Raw genomic sequence first — 10,000 nt, 5'->3', positions numbered from 1 at the left:
CTTATCAACAACTGATACATAACTGATTATCAGTCCTCAGTTCTTTGTCAAAGATTAAATAAATAAGTTCTGGTTTGCCAGAAACAAAATGTCACTGCAACTAAAAATGAAACTAAGAAACAAAAATATAATAATAATAAACAATATGATACTTTATGATACTTTGTAACTTACGTCTGTGTTGTCACATCCGACCATTTCTCCATAAGAAACCTGAGACAGAAAGACGACAGTTATCATAATTATTATTATTAATATCATCATGTACTGTATCTGTGTGTGTGCGTATCAGAGTGTGTGTGTGAGCGAGTGTAAGTGTGTACCTGGTTACAGACGCAGAGTGTGTGTGTGTGTGTGTGTGTGTACCTGGTTACAGATGCAGTAGCGGGGCTCGTTGGGGTCGTAGGTCCAGTCCACCTGGCTGTTGGCCTCGGCCTCAGGTAATGCCGACGCCTGCTGTGAAAGCTCCTGAGCTAGCGCCGACGATGAGGAGCAGGACGACAGCGAGGAAGAGGAGGACGATGAAGATGACTGGTGGTTGGAAGACTTGATGCTGCTTCTTGAAAACAGACAAAGAAGAAAAGGAACAGTGAGTGACATGCGACCTCTGACACCTGATGATGAGTAGAGGAGGGGGGTCTTACTTGGACTTGCGGCCCCGGGAGTCGGAGGCGGCGGCGGGGGCGAGGGTCTGTGTGAGGGTGGAGGCCAGTGCAGAGGAGGTGTAACCCGTCGTGTCCCGGGTCAGAGAGAACTCTCGCCCCAGCTGGAAGTCGTTGTTCTTGATCGCCTCGTAACTCGCCTTCAGACTGGATGTCCTCCGGCCCTCTTTCATCTGGAGGGAGACCACATCACGTCACATCCAATCACGTCACATCACATCACATCACATCAGTGAGTCATCAGACACAACACGAGTGACCTCTGACCTGCGCCGTGGCCTGGACGGCCTGGGCAGCAGCCATGGTGATGGCCCCGGCTCCGGCCCCGGGCCCCGCGGGCAGAGAGCTCAGGTTGTAGGAGGCCAGAGGCTGAGACGAGTTCACACTGTACACACTGTTGTTGGTGGACGACGTTGTGCTGTTGGTACGGCAACCTGCAGTGGACAGAGGTCAGAGGTCAGGTGGAGGTCAGTCAGGGGTCAGGTGGACGTCAGTCAGGGGTCAGGTACCTGGTGTGTTTTCCTTGGAGGCATCTGACGTGAGTGTCGACAGCAGAGCTTCAGATTTGAATTTCTTCTCTGGAACGTGTTCTGTGGTGTGATGAGTCGCAGCGCTGTACTTCCTCTCTGCCCCGACACACAACAACGCGTCAACAACACGTCAACAACAACATGCCAACAACATGTGACCTCTGATCAGACAGTACGTACTCTCCGCGGTGGTGTGCGAGTGGACGTGGTGGTTGTTGACGGGCTGAGAGGGAGAGTCCATCTCTAAAGACCCTGGGGGAGAAAAACAGGAAGTTAAAAAAAGTGTCCTCTGCGTGTTTGACGATAAAGATTCACAGCGACGTACGTCTCTCCAGGATCTCCGTGATGCCGGCATTGTCGGCCTCCAGCTCCATCTTGAACTTGGCCAGTTCCTGGTCCAGTTTGCGCAGGTGACGGTCGACCTGCGGGAACATGAATACATCAATAACACGAGGAGCCCCTCCCTCTACTTCCTGTGGCGTTTCCTGCACAGTGACTCACCAGGTCGTATATCTGATTGGCCAGCTGGACTTTCTCATCTGCGTCTTCCAGAGCTTTGTAATAATCCTGAAACACAAACAAATCGATCAGACGGTCTGATCAATCATCAGGTCGTGTGTGTGAACGTGGCCACGCCCCCTGGTTCAGCATCAGTCTTATGTTCTGACCTTCTTGATGACCTCCATCTGCTCCTCTCTCCACTCGGGTTTGTTCTTCTTTGCGTTGACAAAGAACTCGATCACTTTCTGCTCCAGCTGATCGGTGGCGTCTGAAACCATTCAGGAACATGAAAGATCAGATTATTAAATGTCACGAACAGAAACATCATGATGCAGCGTCTGGATGAAACCAGGCTCGACTGCTTCTGTCTGGTAACAGATCGTCCGTCTGGTTCGTTGTTGTGTTATGAATAAAGGTTATGATGTAAATATCTTATAGATCACTGATGGACCTGGTCAGTACTGTCGTCTGTGAAGTGATGTCACAGACGTTCTAACAACAGACGATCACCAATACTGATCAAACTCATAAATTAAAGATCAAAGTCTGTGATTTAATGTAATGAACTCGTCACCAGGTGTCAACTGTTGTAATCACGTGATCTCGTCACATCCGGTTCAGTCCGTTAGCCGACTGCTGCTAACCTGCATGCTAACTACACACAGTTAATTAATGACACATGACGGTCGTGTTGATGAAACTCTGTGTGTGTGTGTGTGTGTGTGTGTGTGTGTGTGTGTCTCTCCTCGGTGTGTGTGTGTGTGTGGGGGGGGGGGGGGGGGGGGGGGGGTACGTACTCTGAACCTGCAGGTCCATCTCCCTCATTTCCGTAAACCTGTCGCGGAGGTCCATGGGAAGCTGCTCGATCACTGCCAGGAGGAGGAGGAGAAGAAGAAGCTACTAGTTAGCATCGGCTAGGCTAACGGCCGGAGCCGCGCAGGCCGGAAAACGACGCACATCAAACGCACGGAACGTCCCGTGGCCCGCCCCGCCGCCCCGGCCCGGGCCCATACTCACTCTCCAGGTAATCCTCCAGGTACAACATGGCGGCGCGAACGACGTTTCACGAGTTTTCTGGAATAATGGTTCAGATTCAATATGGCGCCGTCAGCCGCGGAGTCCGTCTGTGAAGAAAACACCCGACACCAAGGTCAGAGGGGCTGACGTCAGCGGCTGACGGCGCTTTGATTGGTTGAAACATACGTGGGCGTTGATACGCGTCTTCAGAACAGATGCATCACGGGAAATGGAGTTCACAACGTGGAGCAGATCATTTCTCCTGTTAAACAATATTCAACAATGAGTCGCGTGATGATTTATTAAAATAATCTGAATCTTTATTAAACCTTTTAATCTTTAACATAAACAATGATCAGTTGAGTGATTTAAAATATAATTTATAAATATATTTATAAATGATATAATGATTTACAATTGATTGTTTTAAAATATATAATTCATAAATACATTTATAAATAATTTATATTTTTATATATAATTTCAATTACGATGGAGTTCTCTGAAACCATTTTTTCTATGTCCTGTTTGACTTTAACAAACCAATAAAGATTTTTTTATTCTATAACGTGACTCTCACCTGTGTGACGTCATCAGTGTGGGTTGTGTTCAGTTCAATCGATTTAAATGAATTAAAAAATTACATATTTTCGCCACAAGTATGTGGAAATAAATATATATATATAAATGTAGAACATATTGCCTGAAATCTTTTGACATCGTCCGTATACTGATGAATCACTTTGTATTGATCCACTCAGTGTATCTGTGTTGTCAACATACCTTTGGTCACATGTCTGTCTTTTTACGTTCTGCATCTATAAGTCATATGTATGAGGTTATTAGACAGATAGTATTTTATGTCCACATACTTTTGACCATATGCTTTTTTTCCACGTACATAAAGTCAGTATCTATAGATACAGTGCTACTGTATGTCCATTAGTATGTGGACAGTGCTCCTCTCCTGCCAGCAGAGGCCCCCACGTGTGACCCGGCGGCTCTGCGGCTGGAGGCGGACACATTCCTCTGTCCTCCCCCAAGACTCACAGGGAGGAGGGAGGAGGGAGGGAGCGGCTGCTGCTGCTCGCGTTTAATTAGGGAGGAGGAAGAAGCGGCGGCAGGACCGGACGGGACAGAGCAGCAGGACTGGACGGGACAGATCAGGACCGGACGAGACAGATCAGGACCGGACGGGACAGATCAGGACCAGGCGGGACAGATCAGGACCGGACCGGACAGATCAGGACCGGACGGGACAGATCAGGACCGGACGAGACAGATCAGGACCGGACGAGACAGATCAGGACCGGACGGGACAGAGCAGCAGGACTGGACGGGACAGATCAGGACCGGACGAGACAGATCAGGACCGGACGGGACAGAGCAGCAGGACTGGACGGGACAGATCAGGACCGGACGGGACAGATCAGGACCGGACCGGACAGATCAGGACCGGACGGGACAGATCAGGACCAGGCGGGACAGATCAGGACCGGACCTGACAGATCAGGACCGGACGGGACAGATCAGGACCGGACGAGACAGATCAGGACCGGACCGGACAGATCAGGACCGGACGGGACAGATCAGGACCGGACGAGACAGATCAGGACCGGACCGGACAGATCAGGACCGGACGGGACAGATCAGCTCGTCCTCGGAGGAGCAGCGTCTGGAGACACTGAGCGACAGGAGGTTTATAACAGACTGGACTTCTGCGCTGGTTGTTGAAATCGGGGGGTTCTGTTCCAGTCTGAAGAGTTCGGGTCATGGACCGGTGCAGGACCTGGGTTCAGTCCGGTCCGGGCTGTGGACCTTTCACCGACTGATGACTCAGTGGTTTCTCACTGAGGGAAAGTGAGAAACCACCTGTTGTCGAAGTTTCCCGGAGCCTCTCACGGATAAACCCGAGCTGCTCAGACGAGTCACCGGAGAGAACCGAGGGGGAGACGAAGGGACGCACCGAGGAGCGGCTCCGCTCCGACCACCGATCATCACCGGGAGCATGTTGCCATGGTTCCCCGGGCTCAGATGAGCCGCGATGGCTCGAGAGGACGCGGTCAAGTGTCTGCGCTGCCTGCTGTACGCGCTCAACCTGCTGTTCTGGGTGAGTCCGCTTCATCATCATCATCATCACTCACATCATCATCTTCATCATCATCACCACCACTCACATCATCATCTTCATCATCATCATCATCACTCACATCATCATCTTCATCTTCATCATCATCATCATCATCACCACTCTCATCTTCATCATCATCATCATCACTCACATCATCATCATCAACTCAGAAATAAAAGTTATTTTTATTTCATAAATATCATAAAACTTTTCATCACACATGTTCGTGATTTCATGTTGTGGTTCAATATTCAAACACATTATAATTTTATTTATTCATAACTTCAACACGCGTGTCAGGACCTCACCCGTGAACACAAAGGGTCAAAGTCACTTCATTCATAAAGGTTTTACAGTGAAAGTGAAAAGTTACAGTCTCCAGTGAAAGTAGGTCACCGAGCGTCTGTGACAACGTGTCACATTCTGAGGTGTTATTTGTAGCAGCAGAAACTGATCCATGTGTTTATTTCTGTGTTTATTTTGGTTTGCGTGCAGCTGATGTCAGCGTCTGTGCTGGGCGTGGCAGCGTGGATCAGAGACCCTCTGAACACCGTCCTGACCCTGACGGCTCACACCAGGTGAGCCCTGAGAGAACTTGTTCATCTGAGGACACCTGAACGCATCACACTACTGAATCACGGTGTGTGTGTGTGTGTGTGTGTGTGTGTGTGTGTGTGTGTGCAGGTTGGAGGAAGCTGCCGTCCTCACGTACTCTCCGGCAGTCCATCCCGTCATCATCGCCGTGTGCTGCTTCCTCATCATCGTGGCCATGGTGGGGTACTGTGGGACCCTCAGGTGTGACCTGCTGCTGCTCTGCTGGGTACGACTCACCTGTTCACCACTCACCTGAGGGGGCGGGGCCAGGTCCTGTCCCCTCCGATGATGACTGGACCATCAGAGACAGAGACCTGGGATGTCCTGTCACCATAGAAACAGCTGCTCTTCAGTGATTTAGATCAGATTCACTTGACTTCTTAAAAATGACATTTTTACAGATGACGGTTTTTAGACATGTTAGAGTATGTGTCAGTTCAATTACACTACAGAACATGACATCATCACATGACATCTCACCTGTGACTCTCCTGGTCTGTGTTTCAGTACCTGGGCAGTCTGCTGGTGATCTTCTGTGTGGAACTGGCCAGTGCAGTGTGGACGTACGAGCAGGTGAGTCTGAACCACAGGGGGATAAAGTGTAGTAGAGTGTACTACTACAGTGTTGTACTGTGTACAGAGTAGTACATTGTACTGTGGTACACTGTAGTAGTACACTGTAGTAGTACAGTGTGTGTTGCTCTGCAGGCAGCTGCAGGTTCAGATATTTTCAGCTGCTGATACAAACTGAACTCTTGTCTAATAATAAACTGAAATGTCAAACATGTCTGGATCGTCACTGAGAACAGGTCAGCTCCTCTTACACACACACACACACACACACACACACACACACACACACACACACACACACACACACACACACACAGTGAGTATATAACAGAAGCTCCAGGTGAACACACTTTCAGTCAGTTTCTGTTTAAACAGGCTGCAGTGTGTGTGTGTGTGTGTGTGTGTGTGTGTGTGTGTGTGTGTGTGTGTGTGTGTGTGTGTGTGTGTGTGTGTGTGTGTGTGTGTGTGTGTGTGTGTGTGTGTGTGTGTGTGTGTGTGTGTGTGTGTGTGTGTGTGTGTGTGTGTGAGAGTGTGTCATCACCTCTATCTCACCCCAGGTCTCACCTGCCTGCAGGGGGTTGTGGGTGTTGTAGTTAGGGTCAGATTGTTATCAGCTGATCAGGGACATACCTGTCTGTCAGGATGGTTATCATCATGATTCATCATTATTTATTCAGTTTCTTTGTTGTCGTGGGGGGGGGGGGGGTCGTCACGACAACACATCTGTGAGGTGAATCTTTATTGAAATCCTTGACGAACAATGACTCCAAAAACAACACAATTCTACACACAAACTTCACAATACCTGTTATTTGTCTCTCTAAATGTGTGTGTGTGTGTGTGTGTTTGTGTGTGTGTGCAGCCGTCAGTGCAGCGCTCTGATATGATCAGTCTCAAGTCTCGGATGCCAAACTACGGCCTGCAGCGATACCAGTGGCTCACACACACCTGGAACAGCTTCCAGACCGAGGTAACACACACACACACACACACACACACACACACACACACACGCAGTCATGTGACCTGTGTTCACCTGTTCACCAGTTTAAGTGCTGTGGTGTGATCTACTTCACCGATTGGCTGGAGATGACAGAGATGGAGTGGCCCCCAGACTCCTGCTGCTCCAATCAGTATCCGGGCTGCGCTCGCCACGCCCACCACCACGACCTGAGTGACCTCCACCAGGAGGTAGGACACGGCCCCCTCTCATTAGTCTGGACATGTCCCCTCAGTCCGTCATGATGGTCTGTCTCTGTGTGTCAGGGTTGTGGTCCAAAGATCTACAGTTTCATTCGAGGGACGAAGCAGCTGCAGGTATTGCGTTTCCTGGGCGTGTCCATCGGCGTGGCTCAGATCCTCGCCATGGCGCTCACCCTCACGCTGCTCTGGGCGCTTTACTTTGGACAGAAGTCTCCAGAGCTGGACTCCACACCGCCGCCCGGTAACTCCGCCCCCCTCACGGCGATGCAGGGACCCTCGGCTGAAGATCCAACATCCACCTGCACGACCACGCCACAGGAGCATCGCTTCGAGATGGAGCGTCTGTCCTAGCCGAGCGGCGCCAGAACACTTACCCATGATGCATTTCAGTCAGGGTGAACGGAACGGAATGAAATGCTAAAAAAAGCTAAGTGTGGTTCTGTGTGGTTCTTCTCTGGACCGGAGCCTGGAACAGACTGCATACAGACATTTCTCTGCGTGCTGTTGGATGTTTGACATTTGTTTGTCAGTTATTGGATCAGTTAATGAATATTAAAGAGAAGGTGACGTTTCATTCAGTCGACTGTACAGACGAGCCGGGTGGTGCCACCGTGGAACTTTAATGGTTTTATTTAATTCACTGATTATTTATCAATCAACTAATAAATGAATTATTAATTAATAAGAGCATTCAACTCATAATAAATGAATATAAAATGTAACTGTAACTGACTGATACAGTTTCAGGTCGACTGACTCATGGGATGACAGGACACACTCGTACATGTTTAAGTGTTTTAAAGGGACCATGTTTTACTTCTCTTTTTAATATTTGATATTCTCAATAATTCATATCTGTATCAATACAACACAAGCAGAAGTAATAATTGATGATCCAGACTCATGCAGTCGAACTTCTTATGGAAATTAAGATGAAACATGAAAAACAATGTTCACGACGACAAACCATCACAACACACGAGCAACGGTGATCAAAAGAATTCATAATCCTGTAAATATTCTACTTCACCTCCGTTTCCAAAGAAGGATAATAATATTAATAATGATAATAATAATATTAATAATCTAAAAAAACAATTTGATCTGATTTTAATTCATCTGAAGAAAATCAACAACAAGATAATTTTAAAATCAGAACTGAAACGTCAGAGATGAAAGTTCAAACAGCAGATGAATCCAGATCCAGGTCCAGATCCAGGTCCTGATCCAGGTCCTGATCCAGGTCCAGATCCAGGTCCAGATCCAGGTCCAGGTCCTGATCCAGGTCCTGATCCAGGTCCTGATCCAGGTCCAGGTCCTGATCCAGGTCCTGATCCAGGTCCAGATCCAGGTCCAGATCCAGGTCCAGGTCCTGATCCTGATCCTGATCCAGGTCCTGATGAGACGTAGAAACGTTCACGAGGTTCAAACCGAACATCAGAAAAAAGATTCACCTGAAGACTCGTCGATGTTTAAAGACTAAAGAGTTTTTCATGATTTTGATGTTTCTTTACAGTAGAGAGGAAGAGATCAATCAGATCAGATAAATGTGATTACACAGTCAGGATCACACACACACACACACACACACACACACACACACACACACACACACACACACACACACACACACACACACACACACACACACACACACACACACACACACACACACACACACACACACACACACACACACACACACACACACACACACACACACACACACACACACACACACAGAACATGCTCAGAGGTTTGTCTGTATCGACGGCGAGGCATTAAAGGACGAGTTCGTCATTTTAGGAAGAACATTGTTCACCAGACGCGTCTTTGTCCCTCGTCTTCGTCACACGTTCACACACAAAACATAAAGCAACTGATAATAAGAAAATATAAAAAAGTGCATTCATTAAAAATAATAAATATTTTTCATAATAAATAAAAGAATAAAGACATTTAAATAAAATGAATTATCACATTTAGAATGAAATTAAGTTGAAATTATTTCAAAATGTAGCATTTAAAATTTCATCATATATTCACTTAAATTTCTTTCACATCCACGTTGTTGAAGAAGAAGAGGAAGATGAAGATGAAGATCTGATGTGAGACCAGTTTGTGTCCACATGGTGACCTCACTTCCTGTTTGTTACGTGACATGTGGAAGCTCTGGAAGACTTGAGTCTGAAACAAAGACCTGACGACAACTCGCGCTTCTCTATAACGTCTGGATCCGGCTCCAGTTTTGAAGTGTTTGGTGTTAGCTTAGCTGTTAGCTTAGCTGTTAGCTCGTTGAGTCTTTGTGCTATGCTAGCTGAACAGGTGAGGTGGTCAACAGTGAACGTCCTACAGTGTCTCAATTAAAACAAAGAAATCAAGGTCAGCATCAAACGCTTTGTGTCTCTAGTCGTAACGTTTGGAGAAGCGATTTAAATTCACATGAGAATGAGAAGAGCAACATTTCTCTTCTGTGACGTTACGCTGCTGGAGGCGGAGTCAGAGGAGGCGGAGTCAGAGGAGGCGGAGTCAGAGGAAGGTTTGACTGTGATCGAACCCGACGCTCCGGCGTCGTCTTCCTGTCGGTGGGCGGAGCTACCGCATGGTCTCATCTAGAGCGCTGACACCCGGATGATGTTGGCCTGGGTGTAGTCGGTGGAGCCGGCTGATTGGCCGCCTTCGGGCGTGGCGTTGCTGACAACGACGGCGGCGGCGGTGACGTACGGAAGGTCACAGTTCAACGGAACCGTCTCCTCGAACTTGGCGTTCAGACTCGACTTACTGGATCG

At 48.0% G+C, this 10,000-nt stretch overlaps 3 protein-coding genes and 1 long non-coding RNA gene across 6 annotated transcripts in view; 2 read left to right on the top strand and 2 right to left on the bottom strand.

Annotated features, from left to right (window-relative positions):
- ing3 (inhibitor of growth family, member 3) overlaps positions 1–2,865 on the bottom strand; it is a 3,870-nt gene extending 1,005 nt beyond the window's left edge. For both annotated transcript variants that reach the window (XR_004795522.2, XM_035646740.2), the window contains exons 1-11: positions 2,711–2,865; positions 2,491–2,562; positions 1,861–1,961; positions 1,694–1,759; positions 1,518–1,614; positions 1,373–1,444; positions 1,172–1,288; positions 930–1,096; positions 645–835; positions 367–559; positions 175–213 (exon numbers count right to left, since the gene is read on the bottom strand). Coding sequence is in view for 1 of the 2 variants with exons in the window: in XM_035646740.2 (XP_035502633.1) it covers positions 175–213; positions 367–559; positions 645–835; positions 930–1,096; positions 1,172–1,288; positions 1,373–1,444; positions 1,518–1,614; positions 1,694–1,759; positions 1,861–1,961; positions 2,491–2,562; positions 2,711–2,738 (1,143 nt within the window). In the remaining variant the exon portion in view is untranslated. The remainder of the gene's footprint in view (positions 1–174; positions 214–366; positions 560–644; positions 836–929; positions 1,097–1,171; positions 1,289–1,372; positions 1,445–1,517; positions 1,615–1,693; positions 1,760–1,860; positions 1,962–2,490; positions 2,563–2,710) is intronic.
- tspan12 (tetraspanin 12) lies at positions 2,562–7,785 on the top strand. 2 transcript variants are annotated; one of them, XM_035646778.2, is made up of 7 exons: positions 2,562–2,717; positions 5,337–5,419; positions 5,526–5,661; positions 5,943–6,008; positions 6,871–6,978; positions 7,056–7,199; positions 7,275–7,785. In XM_035646778.2, exons 2-7 carry the CDS (start codon positions 5,340–5,342, stop codon positions 7,560–7,562), a joined length of 822 nt encoding a protein of 273 aa, XP_035502671.1. In that variant the 5' UTR covers positions 2,562–2,717; positions 5,337–5,339; the 3' UTR covers positions 7,563–7,785. The 2 variants fall into 2 exon arrangements, with proteins under 2 accessions (XP_035502671.1, XP_035502665.1); XM_035646772.2 differs by lacking the exon at positions 2,562–2,717 and adding an exon at positions 4,681–4,820.
- A 219-nt stretch (positions 7,786–8,004) lies between these two features.
- The window catches only part of kcnd2 (potassium voltage-gated channel, Shal-related subfamily, member 2), a 9,704-nt gene continuing 7,708 nt past the window's right edge, over positions 8,005–10,000 (bottom strand). Inside the window, exon 5 of the mRNA XM_035646716.2 lies at positions 8,005–10,000. This exon is cut by the window's right edge and continues 1 nt beyond it. Coding sequence (XP_035502609.1) covers positions 9,824–10,000 — 177 coding nt within the window. The 3' untranslated portion in view covers positions 8,005–9,823.
- LOC118317804 overlaps positions 9,847–10,000 on the top strand; it is a 1,344-nt gene continuing 1,190 nt past the window's right edge. The window contains exon 1 of the long non-coding RNA XR_004795528.2: positions 9,847–10,000. This exon is cut by the window's right edge and continues 18 nt beyond it. This is a non-coding gene — a long non-coding RNA (uncharacterized LOC118317804).

This window comes from Scophthalmus maximus, chromosome 12 (assembly GCF_022379125.1).
Source record: "Scophthalmus maximus strain ysfricsl-2021 chromosome 12, ASM2237912v1, whole genome shotgun sequence".
NCBI classification, from domain to species: Eukaryota; Metazoa; Chordata; class Actinopteri; order Pleuronectiformes; family Scophthalmidae; genus Scophthalmus; species Scophthalmus maximus.
The sequence above is the reverse complement of the archived record's forward strand: the minus strand, read 5'-3'. Positions and strand labels throughout refer to the sequence as shown.